This window comes from Carettochelys insculpta, chromosome 14 (assembly GCF_033958435.1).
Source record: "Carettochelys insculpta isolate YL-2023 chromosome 14, ASM3395843v1, whole genome shotgun sequence".
Classification (NCBI taxonomy): Eukaryota; Metazoa; Chordata; order Testudines; family Carettochelyidae; genus Carettochelys; species Carettochelys insculpta.
The window spans coordinates 8,083,147-8,104,577 of NC_134150.1; the positions used below are offsets into that span (position 1 = coordinate 8,083,147).

General features: G+C 42.7%; 1 protein-coding gene across 1 annotated transcript in view; it reads right to left on the minus strand.

The window, feature by feature from the left end:
• Positions 1-2,614: 2,614 nt before the first annotated feature.
• PLA2G15 (phospholipase A2 group XV) overlaps positions 2,615-21,431 on the minus strand; it is a 38,360-nt gene continuing 19,543 nt past the window's right edge. Inside the window, exons 5-6 of the mRNA XM_075008786.1 lie at positions 20,633-20,857; positions 2,615-6,810 (exon numbers count right to left, since the gene is read on the minus strand). Coding sequence (XP_074864887.1) covers positions 6,299-6,810; positions 20,633-20,857 — 737 coding nt within the window. The 3' untranslated portion in view covers positions 2,615-6,298. The remainder of the gene's footprint in view (positions 6,811-20,632; positions 20,858-21,431) is intronic.

Sequence of the window (21,431 nt, forward strand, 5' to 3'; positions counted from 1 at the left end):
GGTGCTGCAAGGGAACGTCTACACGCCAAAGCAGCACACATCGAAATAAGGGTGCCAGGAACAGCTGCAGACAGGGTCACAGGGCAGACTCAACAGCACGCCACTCCCTTAAAGGGCCCCTCCCAGACACAGTTGCACTAAACAACACAAGATCCACAGAGCCGACAACTGGTTGCAGACCCTGTGCATGCAGCATGGATCCCCAGCTGCGGCAGCAGCAGCCAGAAGCCCTGGGCTAAGGGCTGCTGCACATGATGACCATAGAGCCCCACAGGGACTGGAGAGACAGCGTCTCTCAACTCCTCAGCTGATGGCCGCCATGGCAGACCCCGCTATTTCGATGGTGCGGGACGCGGATCGTCTACATGTGCCCTACTTCAACGTTCAGCTTCGAAGTAGGGCGCTATTCCCTTCCCCTCATGGGGTTAGCGACTTTGACGTCTCGCCGCCTAACATCAATTTCAACTTCGAAATAGCGCCCAACACGTGTAGCCGTGACGGGCGCTATTTCGAAGTTGGCACCGCTACTTCGAAGTAGCGTGCACGTGTAGACACAGCCCATGATTGCCTCATCTTCCCTTGATTATTCCTTTAGCATCCTGATCATTCCTTTAGCATCTTGATCATCCTGTGACTCCAAATTGTTTAGCAGGCTTCCTGCTTCTGATGGTCTTTAAAGTATTTGCTATTAGTTTGAATCATAGACTCATAGGATTGAATTTCTCTTCAGAGGTGGTCAAGTCCAAACCCCTGCTCAAAGCAGGGCCAATCCCAACTAAATCATCCCGGCCAGCTCTTTGCCAACTTGGGACTTAAACCTCTAAAGATGGAGATTCCTCCACCTCTTTAGGTAACTTATTCCAGTGCTTCACTACCTGCCTAGTGACAGCTTTTTTTCCCCCTAGATTTCAATGTATCCCACTGCAACCTGAAACCATTGTTCCTTGTTCTGTCATCTGTCACCACTGAAAATGGCCTCTGTCCATCTTCTTTGTAACCCCCATTCAGGTAGTTGAAGGCCGCTATTAACTCCCCCTTGTTCTTCTGTAGACTAAATAAGCTTAAATCCCTCAGTCTCTCCTCCTGTTGCCCTCTGCTGGAATCTAATGAGTCCATATCCTGCTTGTAATGGGGCAGGGGCCCGCATTGGACACAATAAAAGGAAATAATCACTTCCCTAGATCTCTTGGCAATGCACCTACTAATGCAGCCCACCATGCCATTAGCTGTCTTGGCTACACAGGCACGTTGATGACTCATATCCAGATTCTCATCCACTACAATGCCCAGGTCCTTTGCTAGTTGCTCTTCAGATTCTTGCCTGCCTCAACATACTTTTACACTACACTTGCCAGAGTTTATCCACATTTTTCATTCTACTTAGGATAGACTTTAAAGATAGAAAGGATGGGTTTTGCCTCTACCCATTTATTTTACTTTGTTGTTTAGCGTGGGTGGTACTTTTTTGTCCCTTGCTACTTTTTATTTTGGGGTGTACATTTGAGTCTCTTTTTATACATTTGAAAAGTTCCCATGAAGATTTTTTGGGGTCCTGGATCTTCTACATTCCATTTAATCATCCTCATTTTTGTATTGTTCCCCTTTCTGAAATCAAATGCTACTGTGGTGGGCTTCTTTGATCTCTTCTCTTTCCTCCCCATTGCCTCTCACACACTGGAATGTTAAGTTTAATTACAGTATTGCTGCTATTACCAAGCAGCAGTGGTCTCTGTAAGCTGAGCGCTTGGGTAGCCAACCAGGAGAGCTTCAGGTGCTGTCCCATCTATTTAGCAGAGCACCCACAGCTCCCAGCACATATGCCTGAAACTGAGGGAATAAAAAAAATCAGGTACAACTTAACAAAAGAATTAGGAAGAAACAAATGACAGTATGAGGAATGAACAACAGAAGAAAGCCGTACACAAAGAACAGAGTCGTCATAAAGGAGCATTAAAATCCTGGGCAGGTAGGAACAGGCCATGAGGCAAATGGACACGACTAAAACAGTGAAAAGGACACAGATGAAAATACTGTTCTCCCAGCCTGGCTTTCTTTGCTATCTTAAAAGGGGGGACCACTTTCCTCCCCTTTCTAAACACCTGCCTGATCTTTCCTAATAAAACCACTCTTGGAGCTTCTTCCCCAATTCCTCCCACGAGCATGTTGTCAAATTACATGCAGGAAGGTGGAAGAGCAACAGGTGGTGGAATGTTTCCAGCAACTGCACCCCCACCTTTTCTGGGTCACCAGAAACCACTGGTCTAATGGGAGTAGAAGTCAACTTCTTTGAAGAAAAGCTACCTTGACAAGAGGCCCAGGTCAGACAGGTTGGAAAACATGGATGAAGACTTCTGCTTATATCAAGTCTCCAAACTAACCAGTAGTACTAACTGGTTTGAACTGAGTAGATACTTTAGAGTAGACAGATGACAATGTTTGTATATTCAGTTTCCCTTCTAAAGCAAGCTACATTGGAAGGGAGTGATGCTGCTTTCTGATTTAGTTCATAATTCAGTTAAAATGGTGGCTTTTAAACACCAATAAGCATGAGTAAGTTCACAACTATTTGAGAGGCAGAGTAGCATCGGTAGTGTTATCCATCACAAAAGGCATCCATATTAGATAAAGTTTATTATTTTATCAAAGTCTGACAATAAAATATGCAAAAGTCTATTTAGCTCAGTCATTCATACACAAAGAGGAAAATATATAAAATGCTGGGTTGCACCAGGTAATGTTCCATACAAAACACTGTTAAGTTTACAGCAGCAAAGTAGCTGCCAAACATTCCCTGAATTTAAGAGGGCTTTGAATACATCATACTCCAAGAACTATTTTAATGCCAAACATTCCTTGCTTTGGCCTGCAACTCCTCTGCAATTATTGCTTGATATCAAAATCTTCAGTTCTGAGCAGGCCCTGAACCCACTGTAGTAACAGTGGAAATCCCTCCAACATTCTCTGTTAGAAACAGAAATCTATATTTGCCCCCCCCCCGCTCTACTTTTGGTTCCTGAAAATATCCTGAAAATGAAGGGATTTCACCAAATTACACATTTCAAACCAATGATGCAAAGCACCTGAAGTTCTTTATTCATTTTCCTCTTCCCATCAATAATTAATGTATTCTCAGATTGTTTCTCCACAAGAACATAGACTACTGGACTGCATTCTTTAACAGTCTTACAACCTACCTGTAACTGCTCCATGTTAGCTTGAAAGCTAATTTTCACTAACGGAAACTGGTCTATTAAGAGATATTACACATCACCCATCTTGGTTAATACCCTGGAATCAACATGGCTACAGAAATACCAAAAAGAACCCTACTAAACTGATTCTAAATAGAGTTGGGTTTGCCTTCTAGCACAGAGGGACATGCGATAAAGAAAACAGACTTGTAGTAGAAAAGGGAAATGCACAAATTTAATTCCGTCCACCTTTTGAGATGTATACCATTGCATTTTTTTCCTAAGGAGGACATTTCTACCCTGGGATTGCACAACAGACAGGTTCAGGAGGATTTGAGGAAAATGAGAAATCAGATGTGACCTTACAAACCCCCCCAAATCAAAAGGTAATCTTCAGATGTGTGAACTCTAAAATGTTAATGCTATGGGGTCAGTAATTAGAGATGTGCAATTTTGCTCAGGAAAGAAAGATTTATACTGACAAATCACAGGAAGTCTGCAAGGTTTGGAGATTGTCACCACAACTCTATCAGGCTAACTCAAAACAGCAGAGCAGACTTATTCAGCACAAGAGCCAACTGCAGAGTCCATCTACTAATGCAGTGTTTCCCAAATGCTGTTCCACAGAACCCTGGGGTTCTGTGAAATGAAAAAAAAAGTTCCGCAAGAAAATTCCATTACAATAGCTGACTCCTCTGTGGCTCCCTGCCCTGCTGTTGCTGAAACAGAAAAACTAAATTTAATTGGTTTAAGGGCCAGAGGTTGGGTTTAGGAACTGACTGGGGGCAGAGCCTGGAATGGGATTCCGCAAAATTCTTTTGAGTTTAAAAGGGTTCCATGGCCAAGTAAAATTGGGAAACGCTGCGCTAATGGAAAGCTAAGTGAGTGTGGAATAAAGGACCACTGTCACTGAAGTACAAGAATGAGATGGAATCAGGTGCAAACACAGACTGGTACATTTCCCAAAGTGAGAAAATACAGTAAATATCAAATGCTAAATCAGAACTAATCCAGTGCAGCTCTTTTGGAAGCATCATTTTTTCTGCTTATTCCAGTACAGACAGTACCACAGCCTAAAAACTTGCTTCTGCAGCTCTACCAACATTCTTTAGCCTTTGCTGGGAGCCAGTATGCATTTCAGTTCTTCCCATCCTCATGCTAGTTAGCAAGCACGCATTCTACCTGGGCAAGTATCATGGACTTTAAAAAGCTGGACTTTTGCATCAGTGACTTTGCATAGTTCTAGCTACTGCAGGCGCAGTCTTGTTCACAACGGAGTTAGATTCTAGGAAGAGCCTTAGACTAGAACTGAGAGTCTTGGTGTAAACCAATCTGCAGAAGCCCATCACAAAAAGTCTGACTAAAAAGGACTTAATCCTTCTGTTAAGACTTAAGCCATAGACCCCAATATTCTAGTCAGTCTGCAGACTAGTGTATCTGGTAGTGGACTAGCACACACCTTTGAGGCAGGAACGTTTATTTGGGCTACATAGTTGCCAAGCACTAGATTTTAGGTAACTGATTCCAAGTGACAGACCTTCCATTCTACTGGGGAGTGCTTATCCTTCCTCAGAAACAGCATGCTAGTCATGTTCTTTCTTCTGCACAGGAAGACAACCTACCAATGATTCTGGTCAGGCGTTCTAGAAGTGATTAGCTAATGCAAAGTACTTTAGAACACTCAGGTTTTGTCTAGTCCATCTCCATGCCAGTGTTTACATTCTGCAGTGGCAAATACTCTTGAGAGCTGCTAGATCAGTACATCCTAATTGAAGATTTCAAGGGCTGCGAGCAACCTCCATACACTACCTGAATAGTTAAACTTTACCTTTAACATAACCAAAATCTGCTAACATTAGAAATCAAAAGATTCTTAATTCTGTAGGATTTCCAAAGAGCATAACTCTCAAGCTAACTTTTTCTGAAGAATCGTGCATCCTGCAAATGCAAACAGTAGTGGCCTAAAAGGATTAAGCATCTGCAGTATTGTTTCATGGAAAGTTGAACACTATGCAGTGTTCTGGGGTCTAATACATAGTGCACCTTTCAATTCTCTCTCAGCCCAAATTAAGAACAGCTCTTTTATCTCATGACAAGCTTTTATTTAGAATTCTAACATTTTTTTCAGCTAAAAAGAATTGGATAGATGGTCAGTTAGCTGGAAACTTGATCAAAGTGGAAACATACTTGAAATTAAAATACATAAAATAGCGTTTCCACCCATTCTGGGAACATTACTTTTATTTGGATGGGAGTTAGTTTTGTTTATTTGAGATCACAGTCTGTTTACTTGCTGTTTGAAATAAACCAGATACTTTTCACTTTGACATGTGAAATCAGCACCTCAGACAAAATTTGCTAATAAGGTCTGTGGATTTCAGTGCTATTATATGAAATTGACAACTACTGATTGTTAATTAAGGAAAAAGTCTAAAGCCAGCATAGAGTTAAGAACACCTGAATGCTCTTCAATTTTTCCAAGACATCAAATAAGGAACTTCAAGTAAATAATGCACTTCCCCTCTTCTTTAGCAGCAGTACAAATGAAGTAACAGGTTGGATGGGACAAAAGTCCTGCAATATCTTAAACTCCATGTTTATTTAAAACACCTGCTAGTACCTTCATATTTACTAGCTTATTTGTGGACAATGATTCCGAACTTTGTTTGGGAAAGTTTCTGACTTAAAAAGACCCTTCCCACCACCTCTCCCTTGCTTTAATACACAGCTGACAGTAACCATTCAGTAATTCTTTCCCTCTCTCCACCACTCCAAAGATCACAAGAAATCAAGAGTGTCAATTGCACATTCTGCACAAAGGTTTTGAAAAATGTTCAAGTGAACTTCTGTACGAACACTGGACATTTGTCTAGCAGCACCAGAACACACATTTGACCAAGCCTTTATAATGTGAAACACTATGATTCATTAGGAACACTAATCCAAGAGAGAAGTGATCATTAAGACATCAAATAGCTTTCTGAACATGGCCTGAAAAAAGACCAAATAAATAATCCAAGTGTTTAAAAACCAAAGGATCAAAATGCCTTTTGATCACTTAAGGGAAGGCATCACAGGTGATGGAGAAAAACAGTCCACATAGGATGTCACAAGCCAAAAAGCAATTTTTTCACATAGGAAATAGTTGTAGCATTAGACAGCATCTCAATATGCTCATTTCCTGACAGCTCCTTCAGTATCACCTCCTGTTTTTGCACGTCCACCCACTTCTGACATTGTAAGGCACTCTGCAAATTCACCGTACCGTCCCCATCACTGTAATAGATCTTGGGTTCTTTATCAGGAAAGGCCTCATAGTAGAATGAGTCAGGTGTTTCTACACCAGTGCCAAAGAGACAGTGCATACGCACACCAGGTGGCATCATCTGGTAGACTAAGGGCTCAGTGTCTTGTCGCATGAGCCAGCCATCCTCAAAGTTGATGTCCTTGTAGAACTTGTGGTAATCCCGGAGAGTGTAGTTAGCTGAGGGTGTGCTTACAAAGATTTTATCTGGAGGCCACGTGTAATTGTAGGGGAGCATCCAGTTGGTTGAAACTGCAGATCTCTGCTGGTCTCGAATTTTAAGTGAACTGATGACAGGAATCCTGTTATTGTCACCTACAAAAGTTAACAGATTTGTTACTGATCACAAGTTTCAATTATTGTACGTTGAAATATCAATTATTACTGCTTTTAGAGATAAATGAACCAGGGGCCTAATTAAAAGATTAGAGCTTACTGGAAATATATCATCACTAGTAGGAAACTGTCTGGATGTTTTAAATACTGTAGATACAATTCCAGTAACTGCTTAGACCTGAGGAAGAGAAACAAATCAGCTGCATGACTGAAGGGGCACAAGGAATGGTGCACAAGACAACTCAGAATGGCATTTTCCTGAGGCTATTCTGAGATATTCCTTTAAGTAGAAAATATTTTCTACTTAGGAGTTCTGGGGCCAAAAGTTCTCCTCAGTGTCAGACACTCATCCTGGCCATCCGTAAAGCTGGCTTGAAATTATTTTTCTAAAGGAATCACAGATGCAGATTTTGCAGTGACTCACAGGAACATCCTCCCTTAAATGTTTTTCTTGGGAGAAGACGCTCTGATGTCACCCTCAGTACATTTGTGCGTTCAAGAGTTCTCATGAGACTGCAGAAGAAATAAGGTGAACATCCAGGTTCGCACAGCGCACTAATAAGCTATTTCATAGTTTTCATATCAAAGCCAACTAGGGAAATATCATTCACAATAGCTACGGTGCAACACCGGCTATCACATGGCTCTTGTGAGGCAGGGTCCCCATTAGATACTGATTTTACTGGCTGATGTGCTACGTTTGTAAAACAAACTCTTGTATATCCGGTATTTGATCAACCAGAACTCTCAATTAACTGGCATTCTGTCCATCCCCTTCTTACTCTGGCAGCCTCTGGCTCCTCCAGTCACCCTCCCAGTGCTCACCTCCCAGAGCAGCCACAGCCCTCAGAGCAGTGCAGTAGCCATGCCCAGAGCAGTTCCTTGCCCAGTGCCCACCACCATCAGTGGCTCCCCATGCGACCGCATGGCAGACACCCCAGAGCAGCTCCCCACCCTGTGCCCACTGCAAGCAGCAGCTTCCTGAGTGGCCTCTTGGCACCTGACCCCAGCAGCGACTCCTCGAGCAGCTATGTGGCAGCCAACCCTGGCAGCAGCTCCCTACCCAGTGCCTGCTACGGGGAGCTGCCCCCCAAGCAGCTGCACAGCAGCTGACCTTGGCAAAGGCTCCCTGCCTGCAGCTGCCTTCTGAGTGGCTCCCCACCCGGGGCCCACTGACAGCAACTGCTCCTCGCATGGCGCTGGCATGCCCAAGCACAGCAAGCTGCTCCCTGCCATCCCCACCAACAAGGTAACAGGGCAGTGGTTCCGCAGGGGATAGTGTCTGGGGGTCAGGCAGAATAGCTTTGTTACCTGAAATATTTAAATATCCCAGTTCCGGGGCTACCAGAAATGAAAGTGCTTACTGTAGAGTAGGAACCCAAACGCAACACGTTCACATTTGGTATTAACAAAGACAGCAACTACCTCACGCATTACAAGGACTGCGTCCCTTCCTTCGATGTTCGCAATTATCTCATGCAAGACACTTGACATCCCCTGCCCCTCACCCCTCCTCCTTCAGTCCCAGGTATTTGATGTGTCAGTTTTTACTGCAATTTTTTTTGGACCTCTGTGCTATATAACTGAGTCTGGACTGAAAATTCTATAGGTCAGAAGTAGTGGGTCTGTCCCATGAAAGCTCATCACCTAATAAATCATTTTGTTAATCTCTGAAGTGCTACATGACTGGTGCTTTGTTTTGTTTTGTTTGAATACAGACTAACACAGCTGCCTCTCTGTTACTAAATTAGTAACTCATTCCAAACATCCTTAAATCTCTGATTACAATAGAAGCCAATGTTTTGTATCATAAGGTTGTGAATTAAGTTAAATGTCATAAAAGCCCAAGTATACTACATCTATGCTGTTATTTTATCAGCCAAACTTACCTTAAAAAATTAAATCTAATTTGACGAGGCCAAGTTCTAGAAAACCATATGACTGGCTTTCATTACATTCTTGTCCTTTAATTCTTACCTTATTACCTTTCCATTATTTTGCCTAGAATTAATATCAGGCTAACCATCCTATAGTACTCAAATCATCCAATTCATTACACTTCAGAACAGTAACAATCTTCCAGTCTTTTGGAATTTCCCCAGTATTGGTTCACTGTCCCAAGTTGTTAAAATAACATCAGCAGATCAGAGCCTATCCAGCTAATTATTATGTGTTCCAGGTTAAAAGATGTTGTTTAAGATCAGTCAGTAATGTACTGAGTATGTCACTTTCTTGTACCTTATAAGGAAATTATTTTGCTTCCTCACCAACCCCACCAACATACAGCACATCTAATAACCATCCTGTCTTTTTTGCAATACTACCAGCTTGACCATCTTTACCTATGCACACATCAAATATGATTCCTTTTGGTTCTAATGTACTTTGTTATTCTTAATACTGCCAGCCATGGATTCTTTGCTGATGCCTTTAGCTTCTGCACATCCTTGGCAGTTTGATGCAATGGTTAGTTAATTTCACTGTTGAAAAATTCAATTTTCTGCATCTTGTATGCAATATGCTGTAGCAAGAGATCAGAAAGATATGAGAGATAACAGACAGCTGAGTGGAGTAACAAGGAAACAATACTGGTCAGCATGATAACCAGCCATCTCAGCATACCACCAGGGTAGCCATTCTATTTTGACTGCTGTTTTCTGCTTCTCCTCCCTGCTATATATTGTTTATTTCTCACAGTTCCCTTCTCTTTGCTGCTGAACCAGGTTGGGCCTTTAGCTAAAAGTTGTCTCAAGAACATAGGAATGTCCACCTGCCAAGTACCCCATCTTCCAACAGTGGTCAATGCCATATACCCTAGAGGAAATGAACAGAACAAGCAGTCATTGAGTGATCCCTCTCCCTGCATTGTGCAATTGTGGCCTTTTTTCAAAAAAATAAAAAACAAACAAAAAACCCTCTTCTTAAGAGGCTCCAAAATTTCACATTTTTCTGTCTAAAGACTTCCTCTTAATTACTCTTGCTCAGTTTTCCTCAGCTTTGGGAATTCAGCTCTCTTGAAGCACCAAAGCACACACATACCCTCTCTGTCCATGGATACTGAAAGCAATCAAGTCCATCACTGGTTCTTGGGCAACCAATGTCTCAGGCCAGTGATTAGTTAATCTTGATCCATCAGTATGGTCCAAAATATGCATTATTTCATTCTGAGTACATGTTGTGTGAGAAAATGATCTGTAACTTTTAGAAACTCTTATGATGTTTTACTATTGGCTAGCTTCGATCCATCCAAGTTTGGCTGTATGTTAACTGCATGCTAGAAATCCCGCTGTATTTATTTCCTATTCTTCTAATGAAAGACATTAACTGTGGAATGTTATTTTATACTTTATACTGTTCCCCATTTGCTGAGAAAAGAGTCTAAGAAACCCGGAAGAAAGTAAGTAGGATGCTCCTAAACATTAACAAGTGCACTCTCTGAACAACTATGTAAAAGAAATAGCACCCCGTTGCACAACACACACCTCAAACAAAAACAAAACAAAAAATACCATCCTGTAAAACACGGTACCTATACAAGCTATACCACGCCAACAGCTAGACAATGCCTTCAAATACCTTCCAAAAAGTGCAGGAAGAATGTGAATCAATCAAAAGAAGAAAAGGATGTAACTGTTTTAAGGAGTAACAAGCATGCTATGGTTTTAAACTCACTAGAGGGCGCTGTTGATTCTCTGGTCCACTAAGGAAGCCTGTAGCACAGCACCTCTGATGCCCTAATTAAGCTTGCTAGCACTTCCATAAAAGGCAACTCACAGTCAACATACCAACCCGTGAATCTAAGAAACTACATCAGTGGTTCCAAACTTCTCGGCATCACACCCCACTTTTGATTTTTGAGAAACCCTCATACCCCACCACCTCTTCTTTACCATCATTCAACCCCCCTTTGAACACAAAATTCAATTCGTAACTTAAAACACAAAAACTTGATATATAAATATTATTTAAAATTGAAAATAAGCACAAATAGTTTTTCTTGTCCCCTTGCAGGTGCCTGCTGCAGCCCAAGCTGGCTAGTTGCTTGACTCCCTTGCCAGCTGCCACAGCTGCCCAAGCCAGCCTCCTGCCCACCTGAGACCAGTGCTGCCAGAGCCGCCCATTCAAACTCTGCACTGCTGGGGCCAGCCAGCCACATGCCAACCACCGGGTCCAGTCACCCACCTGCCAGCCGCCCGAGCCTCACACTGCTGGGACCAGTCACCTGCCCACCCCAGCCACGTGCCACTCGCCCACCCAGTGTAGCCACCCTAAATAAATAGGTGATTTTAATAGAACCTTTGTATTACCATATATTTTTGTTTCCCTGTATTATCCCATATCTTTTAATGAGCTTTGTACCACTTTGTATCTAAATCCATATTGTACCTAAGACTCTATTTTAAGGGATATACTCTTCTGTATTCACCTGTAAACCTCAGGCTGTCTCTATGTAAGAATGGGCGGGTGACAGATCCACCTGGAAGCGTGAATGCGGATGCTTAGAGAGCTACCTTCTGGAGCCAGCTTGTCTGGACAACAAAGACTTGGAGGTTGAAGAACAATGAGAATTGGTCTCTACAGCAGTGACCCACCCGGAGAGGAAGATTAAGTCCTATCTGTAGGTAATGAGTCACACGGCAACCTGGGGAAGTGGGAAAAAGGATCAAACCCATCTGCCATTGACTGGTGACTCATTGTGCCTGGGGCAGTGGGACAGAACCAGAACTATGGACTAAATGCCATAAAAGATGCATGCACCACTACAGGTTGGGTTCCTCTTCTCAACATTGGAGCATTCATCCAGATCAACGGAGCCTGGCTCCACATTCACCTCTAATCCATCTGGCCAACGGATTAGAATGAGCAACCTTTGGCAACCACAAGATGATGTGTGTCTAAGTGAACTATGTACATTATATGCATATAATATACCAATACTGTATTCTCAATAAATGTGGTGTTCTTGCCTTGTCCCTCTAAAAAGATCTGGTGTGCTTCTTATAAGCATAACATTTTTGGTGGAGAAATGCGAAAGGGGGAGCAGCAGGTGCTGTTTTTTGGGAATCCGTAGTGAGTGTGTGAAAAGTATTTGACCCTAGTGATAAAAATTTACACTGCAGAAGTGTTTGGGGAAATGTTTATACTGCAGTAGTATTTTGGGAAGTTTAAGTGATCGATCACAAAAGGTTTGCAAACCCCCAATTGTAGCCCCGCTGGGTAAAAGGAGGGGCATTAGATTCTCACTCCAGGAATTGTCTTGCTAAGGTATACACACCACTAGTCATAGCACGGGCGAGTAAATAGAGGGAATTAGTATTCCACTCTGCCCTACTAGTGTGGGAAAAATTAAAAGGTGGTATACCCTCGGTTCTAGAAAGGCCGAGCCCAGAGAATGATTCAAGTTTAGTATCTTTGATCTACTGCCTACTTTGTAGGGGTCCAATCTAGTTCTATGGGAGTAAGGGAATGTTGAAGTGGGGTGCTTATTTTGAAGTTGCCCCCATCTTCACTCTCAATCTGCACTTCAAAATTCGCATGGATGCTATTATGCTAATGAGGTGCTGAATATGCACATTAGTGCCTCATTAGCCTGCTATGAATTGCCTCATTACCGTGGCACCTCCAACAGGAGAGTGACAGTGTAGAAGCAGCCTTAGAAAGAGGTGTAAAAGGAAGATTGAAAGTCTAGGGATGGAACTAGGATTTGCTGGGCAAATAGGTCACACGTGACAGAGCAGAAAGGGTCAGGCTCATGGGGCACTGGCAACCTGTGCCCAACAGACCATATCCCTCCTGAGTCTGGAATGGAACGACGATTCCCGAGTCTCTCCATTCTTCTGCTGTCAGCAAAAACTCATGAAATGTACTGGCAAATCTGTGTCTCATCCTTTCTAGTCCACACCGAGCTCCTGCTATCATTATCTCAAATAGCAGAGCTCTGTGAAGTGGATTTAAAAGGATTCAACCCTACCAACGACTTACGTGGGTACCACGATGTTGCCGCATAATGGATTGTTTCAGTTTTCTTATTTAAGGAAACTTAAGGAGCTTAGGAAGTCACATCTAAAACCCAAGTTACACTTGCCATGACAAGCACTTAAAGTTTAATTCAGGCCCCTTATGTTGCATGGATTATAACAGTTTTCCATTACTTGATCCCACCTTTTCCATTCACCGTACAGGATTGATGCCCTCTGATGATGAATCAGAGCAGACATGCTGATAGGAGCATGCCTACGTCAGTTGTTGCAGAAGCTGAAAATTGCCAAGTGAATGAGGCAGAGAACTGAAGGAAGAAAAAGGACAGTCACACAGCTGAGATAGCTGAATGCTAAACCACAGCACCTCAAAGTTACTACCAACTTCAGAAATGGAGGATATTGGTAACTGCAATGTTTGCAACTGAACACACACTGTGGTGGTTCTTTCACAAGTTTAAAACTGAACAAAAGAAAAGGCTATTTTTAAACCATTTTAATTTAAATGAAACAAGAATAGAAATAGTTTCCTCATTATCGAATCTTTAATCTTGTCCTTTATTTTTAAGTTTACCTTTAATACAGTAACTGTTTTGTATTTGATCCTCCCTCCACCCTGCCCCCACCTTTTCTGGTCTCTGGGGCTTCCTGATTGCATACTTCTGGTTCCAAATGAGGTATGTAGCAAAAGTGACCAAATGCTATATTTCCAGGAAAAAAAATATTTCTGCTTGTCTCAAACTGGACAGAAGAAGTTAGCTGGGACTTCAGACCCTAGTCTCTGTGCCTTAGTTCCTCGTCTGCAGAATTGTAAGGAGATATGAGGCAGAGGACAGGATATTAGACACATATGGTGAAAATAAGTTCATTAATTGAAGCACCCAGATTCTAATTGTGAGCACTATAGAAAAGACCAGAGGACAGAGTTCATTTCAGAGCACAGTTTGAATCATGTTCAACACATAAAGCCACACTGAATAAGGACAAAACAAAATATGAAGAGCTGCTCACTATGGGAGCACTAAAGGAGGCAAGGGCATTATGGAAACACCATATGTGAACAAACGGTCAGGCTGCATACTGTCAGAAGGCAAAACTGAATTGAAGTTGTATTTTTGAATTCTATGCAAACTAAACAATGCTCCTTTAATGTATTGCTTGTATGTAATACACATCATATGTGCCATAGCCTGATCATTTAAAATCATATTGGCAAAGCAATTTTTGGGCCACTGAAGAACCTTCTAACCAGGGACCACTGAAGAGAAAGACAGAAGAGCTCATATTGGTAACCTGAAAATGGTGTTCTAGGACAATACCGTCTCTTAGGTAAAAAAATTAAAGTCCTAGCCATAGAATTAAAATCAGGAAAGACTTCTTAGGTTGAGTACATCCCATGTCATTGTAAAGCTGTTCTCTATGTTTGTCTAGTTACAGACACCCACATCAGTTAAGTTTTATCACTTTACTTAAAAGACTATCATGTGGTCTAATAAATCAGTACCACTTGATATTACAGACAACTGTGTGGTAGTTCAAGGTTCACCATAATGTAACAGATTATTTTCAACATTACCAGGCACATTCTGCCCACTTCACTTTCCCTAGCACTATCCTTCCCCCACCGCTGGTAGTGTTCCCTGCAGCTGTACACTGTGATAATGACTACATTCTGTCCCAGTGTGGCTGTATTTCAATGGAAATTGAAAAAACAAGTCCTGTGGCACCTTATAGGCTAACAGATATTTTGGAGCATAAGCTTTCATGGGCAAAGACCCACTTCATCAGATGGACTGTAGTGGAGAGTCCAAAGGTCCAATTATACAGGCTTATGAAAGGGAGAAATTGAAGTGATTCTTCTGCATGCATATGTACAAACAGCCACTGTGTGCTGAGAGATACCACATACTGTATGAGCAATATTTATTGCAACAGGTAAGAAGCACAACACTGTAGGTATGGGGAGATCCTATGAGGTGCTGTCTAATTCTGCTCTCACCCTGTATCACCTGGTACACTGTGCAAAGTTAATTATTCAGTAAAGCCTCCTGCTCTCAAGATTTAAAAATACCACATGTAAGTTAGCAGTTTCTGCAGAAGCCTGCAGGTCATAGGCTGCCATTTGGGAGAAGGGAATCAATTTACAATGCTATACAAAGTAAACAGTTGTAAGCACCAACAGGAATATACACTCATCCCTCGCTATACGAGCGCAATTAATTCCCAAATTTCTGCTCGTAGGCAAAAAACTCGTAAAAGTGACACTAAATTCCTATTAAAATACATGCAAAAGTCCCCAGTTTGTTTCAAGTGCTCGTAACCTGACATAAACCAGTTGAGTTTAGGTACTTTTCTGATGTATTTGAATAGTCTGGCACCAGAAATAGGATGTAGTGTATGTATGTGGAGCAGGGATTCCCAGCTTATGGGTCAAAACCCAAACATAGGTGTCCATTAGATTTGTTAAGGGTCACCAGCTGGCCAGTTCTGAGCTGCATGGGGCTGTTAAAAGAAGCCATTTGCAGTTTCTTAACACTGCTGTCTCAGGCAGATATTTATCAATAGAGACAGCTGCTGTCTCCAGCAACTCTCTATCACTAGAGACAGCAACTACCATATGCCTAGGCACTGAAAGCTTAACATTTGGGTTAATTGGTTTTAACGACTGTTAACTGCTGGGAACAGGAGGGCTGGGGGAGCCACTCAGCCTAGCAGCCCCAGTGAAAGGCTACAGGAGGAGAGGGAGTGTCTAAGGCTGGGGCTGTTTAGTGATGCAGGGGGTGGGTGTCTAAAACTGGGGACTATTTGGGGCTGCTGGCTACTTGGGGCTGCTGGGGGGGGTGTCTAAGGCCGGGGGCCATGTGGGTCCTGGAGGGGGAGGTAAAACCAGGGCGAGGTCTGCAGGATCAGCAGGGGGGACTAATACAGTAAAGCCTTGAGTTATGCAGGGATTGTTCCTGCAACCCTTGCACAACTTGAATTTTCCTGCAAGGGGAAGGGAGCCAGGAACCACCAGCCTGGTCAGTTTCCTGGCTCCCACAGTGGCGGGAGCGGGGGGGGGGCAGTCTGGTTCCAGTCTTCCCATAACCTGCAGGACTGGGAAACTGATCACCTCATGGCTGGTCAGTTTCACATTCTGCCAGTGCAGGGGAGCTGGGAACTGGGCTAAGAGCCTTCTTCTCTTCCCCCAGTCACAGGGTTGACAGACAGCTGCATGTTTGAGGGCAGGGTGGGAAAAGGCTCCAGCTGTGGGGCTGCAGGTCTTCTCACCCCTGGCCAGTGCCCCACAGCTGGAACACAGCCAGCTGTGGAGCTGCAGGTCTCCCCACCCCACAGCCAAGGACCACACAGGCTGGCTCTGCTGACCCAGCTGGCTTCCGGGTGTGGGGCTGGAGGTTTCCCCACCTCCTGGTCAGGGACCCCACAGCTGGCTCTGCTCCAGCAGCAGGGCTACAGGTCTCCGTGCCTCCTATGGCACACCTCCACACTCCTCGCCTAAACTCGAGATATGTGAATGTTGAATGTGCAGGTCTCACGGGGATTACTGTGCCTGGCAGAAGGTTGGGTCCCTGGGGCAGGTGGGGGTGTTAAAACCTGGTGGCAGGTTGGGTGGGGTTCACTAATCTACTGAACATAGGTATGTATACGTGTCCCTTGTTTTAGCGAGTACTCACAAGTACTCGTATAATGAGGGATGCATGTATGCAATTTCAGCTTTTCAATTAGTGGAATATACAGCTTTGAGCTGTATATTCCATCTCAAAATCAAGTGCCTTGTTTAAGCACATTAAATGTTCTTTTGAAGCACCCATGCCTAGTAAACACTTTGGTATTCATCTTGCTTTTGGATGCATGCTAATTTTCTTGATACAAGTTTTTCAGGAACAAAAACTGCAAACAAATCTACCATAAATTAGCAGTGAGTAATGTGGATGCCAAAGGTCTAAAGAGTTAAGTAGCAATACGCAAAAATTAATTCACCTCTCTGCTACAGGACATGTTTAAGCATGAGATCATGACATTGAAATTACAAAAAGGTACGTGGGCTTTTTCCGCCCCCCTACCCCTCCACACACCTCAGGAATACTTCTTTGCAGGCTGGTCTGAAGAAGTGGGTCTGTCCCACGAAAGCTCACCTAATAAACTATTTTGCCAGTCTTTAAAGTGCTACTTGACTGCTTTTTGTTTTGATAATGAAAGAAGAGTGTTTATTAGATTTATTTACCTTCATTTTGTTTTAGCCTCATGAGTGGCTTCTTTGATATTCACTTCAGCAACTGAACATTGCATTACTACCAATAAATAAAATGACAGACATTTTGAGGTTCAGTTTCTTAACAACCACTTCAAATGCTATGGGGTGTGCGCCTTACTCAGAGTTCTGCAGGTGGTCAAACTTCTGCCATCATTCAGGATTCCACATACCTGAAGCACTGCCAAGTCTGCTCACGCCCAAGCCAACTGGTATTATACTTGTGAACAAACATTCAGAAGCTTCCAAATCAGTTTTGCCATAAAAAATTGAGAGTAAAGAGACTGGGAGGGGAAGACCAAAGAATGGAATGGTAGGGTTTAGGTAGCCACACAGCTGCAAAGAGGAACAGACAAAATTAGCAGCTGCAGAAAGGATAAAGGGAGCAAAAGTACTGAAATTTCAGGGAGGAAGCAGGGGAGAGAGAGAAGGGTGTCTCCAGGCTGGTAAGGTCCCAATGGTTCCTCCTACCAGCTTGTAAGTCCATTCGATGCTCAGTCCCATTGTTCCCTCACCCTATTCCTCAGCTTCCCTCAGCATTCCCAGCAATAGCCCCTCTGTCTCCTGGTCCCATCACCCCAAAGGGGAGGAAATAGGACAGATTCTGATGGCAGGATATGAAAATCCATAAAAATCCTAGAATCACAGAGCTGGAAGGGGGACCTCAGGATGCCATCGAGTCCAGCCCCCTGCCCCAAGCAGGGCCAAACCCAATTAAGTCATCCCAGCCAGGACTATGTCAAGCCAGGACTTAAAAACCTCTAGGGATGAAGATTCCACCACCTCCCTACACAGCGCATTCCAGTGCTTCACACCACCCTCCTGGTGGAAAGAGATTTTCCTAATATCCAACCTACTCCTCTCCTTTTATAACTTCAAACCATTGCTCCTTGTTCTGCCATCAGTCACCATTGAAAGCAGTTTCTCTCCATCCTCTTTAGAGCTCCCCTTCAGGAAGCTGAAGGCTGCTATCAAATCGCCCCTCACTCTTCTCTTCTGCAAACTAAATAACCCCAAATCCCTCAGCCTCTCCTCATAGGTCATGTGCTCCAGCCCCTCAATCATTTTCATTGCCCTCCACTGAACCTGCTCCAGCACATCCACGTTCTTTCTATACTGGGGAGTCCCAAACTGGACGCAATACTCCACGTGGCCTCACCAGTGCCAAATGGGGGAAAAAAACAACTTCTCTTGATCGGCTTGAAATGCTCCTCCTAATGCACCTCAATATGCCATTGGTCTTCTGCACTACAAGGGCACACCATTGACTCATACCCAGCCTTTCATCCACCATAACCCCTAGGTCCCTTTCCACCGTACTGCCGCTTAGCCAGTCGGGCCCCAGCCTATAACAATTCTTCCATCCCAGATGCAGGACTCTACACTTCTTGTTGAATGGCATCAGATTTCCCTTGGGTCAATCCTCCAATTTATCCAGGTCACTCTCAATCCTAATGTATCTACCTTTTCCACTAGCTTAGTGTTATCTGCAAAACTTGGTGAGGGTGCAATCCAGCCCCTCATCCAGGTTATTAATAAAGATGTTGAACAACACTGGCCCCAGAACCAAGCCTTCGGGCACTCCACTTGAAACCAACAGTCATCCAGATATGAGCCAGTGACCACTACCCGTTAGGCCCATCTGTCAAGCCAGCCTTCTATCCCTCTTATAGTCCATGTACCCAGTACCTACCTCCTCAACTTACGGACAAGAATGTTGTGAGACTGTACTGAAAGCTTTGCTGAAGTCAAGGTATATCACATCCACCGACTCCCCCATATCCACAGAGCCAGTTACTTCATCATAGAAGCTAATCAGATTAGTCAGACAGTACTTGCCCTTGGTGAATCCATGCTGACTACTTTTGATCACTTTCCCCTTTCCCAAGTACTTCAAAATGGATTCCAGGAGGATCACTTCCATTATTTTCAAAGGTTCTGAGATAAGGCTGACCAGTCTATAGTTCCCTGGATTGTCCTTCCTTCAATTATTAAAGATGGGCACTACATTTGCCTTTTTCCAATCTCCAAGATAATGGCCAAATTTTGGCAATGACATCTGCCAATTCCCTCAATACCCTTGGGTGCATTAAATCCAGACCCATGGATTTGTGTACATCTAGTTTTTCTAAGTAGCTCTTAACTCGTTCCTTCCCCACCGAGGGCTGCCCTCCACCTTCCCATGCTGCATTGTCTAGCACCATAGTGCAGGAATGAAGACTGAGACAAAAAAGCACCGAGTACTTCAGCTGTTCTTACATCTTCTATCTTGAGGTTACCTCTCTCACCCAGCAACGGTCCCACACATTCCCTGATAACCCTCTTATTGTTAACATGCCTGTAGAAACCCTTGTTGTTACCCTTCACATCCCTTACCAGCTGCAGTTCCAATTATGCCTTAGCTGTCCTGATTACTGCCCAGCATTTTCCAGCCATATATTTATACTCCTCCTCAGTCATTTCAACCTTATTCTATATGGGGGGTGAGGGCAAGGGGAAGAGTACAAGGAGGGAACTGAATTTGGAAATCATAAACTGGTGCAGCTACATCTTACGGACAAAGTTGTTTTTAAAATTATGTTTATACTATCTCATACACTGTCCTCCAATTCAGCATTTCCCAAACTCACTCGGTCATGGAACACACTTTTGGGCTTGAAATATATTGACAGAACACATACATGTTGGGAAGGGGTGTTTCATGCCAAAAAATTGCTGCACATAATGCTCAAGAAGTTGATTTAAAAGAGCTAGGTGTTTTAGATGTCTTATTTTACAAAGAAAAAAAGTAAAGAGAAAATCAGCTGAGTGAATAATTTCTGATAGGAGGATGGTTAGCAACCCTATAATTAAGTAAAAAAAAAAAATTAAAAATTAAGTACAAACAAAACCTCAACAACAGAGCTGAAAGAAGGATGGTTAGTGTTGTTCTTTTGTCCAAAAACAGAAAGGACAATATTGTTCAAATAAAGGACTGTACTTCCTTAAAACATAAAAACATTTTCTGAAGAAAAAATTGCAAACCAAACTAAGTATGGAAAAGTATTTTTAAATGATGTGTTTTTGTAAGTGTTACTTTTAAAGAAAACTACTGAAAAATAAAAATAAGTAACATTTCACAGTTTTTTAAATGGGAAGAATGCTTTCCATCTTTTGGTCACAAATCTGCTTAATATTAGGAACGATGCTGCAGAGTTGGATCCAGATGCAGCATCATGTGATTTCTCTGACCAGAACTCATGCTGAAACAATCCAAATGGACTCAGATTGTTTTGGCATGAGTTGCATATTAACATCTACACTATTATAAATGTGTTGTAAATAATATATCTACAATCTGAATACCATTAAAATACCTTAGCATTTTTCATACACACAATTTCATATTTAAAAGAAAAAATATTGCTCGCATCCAAATGTTTTCATGGAACACCTATTCACATCGCGCAGAACAGCAGTGTTCCATGGAACACTGTTTGGAAATGCTGCTCTAATGCTATACTCAACAATAACCATTTAACAACCTGTGGCAACCTAAATTTAAATTCAAGTATTTAAAAGGGCTACCTACCCGAAGCCAGCACACGGAGAGTTTTAGCCACTCCTCCCCATGGAGCACCCAGTGATACATAGTCTTTTATGTACTTGTCTTTCCAGTCCTGAGTCTGATGGTTGAGGAAATAGAGAGTGTACATATTGCCCATACTGTGGGCAATTAAGACCACAGGACTTCCATATTGCTCATACATCGACTCAATCATCTTCCGAAGGGCCACAAAATAGTCTCCATTCTCATCTAGAAACATTGAGAATACAGTAGAGTTAAGGACAAAGGTTACGTGAAAATCTCACCTTTAAACACACAAGTTTTAAAGCTTATGTTCTGACGCTAAAACTAAATAGAGCTGTTCATATAATTAAGTCACACGTCACCTTCCTGGAAACCAGATTTTCCTCACTTTTGTGTGCTTAGACTTATTGCTAAAAATGTAAAACTGAATTGTTTCAAACTCAGAAGACTACTTATCCTGCTTCTGTCTCAGGAGCATATATGTATCAAAGAGCAAGATTTTCCAAAAAAGTGCTCCACATTGGTCTAACTTCACTGAAGTTAACAGCAAAAATCACACTGATGTTAATTGGAACAGAATTAGGCCAGCACTGAGCACTTCTAAAAATCCTACCTGAAGCTGTACGGAAGATCACCTTTAGCTGTCTAAAAGACAGTAAAACTCCACTATTCAATTACTGAGTAAAGCCATTGCTTTTCAGTATTTTTGACCTTTGAAAAATTCTATATGCAGCAGTTGCCAACTTATTTTCATTTGTCAATGGACTTAATAGGATTTAACAAGCCCAAGCACTGCTAA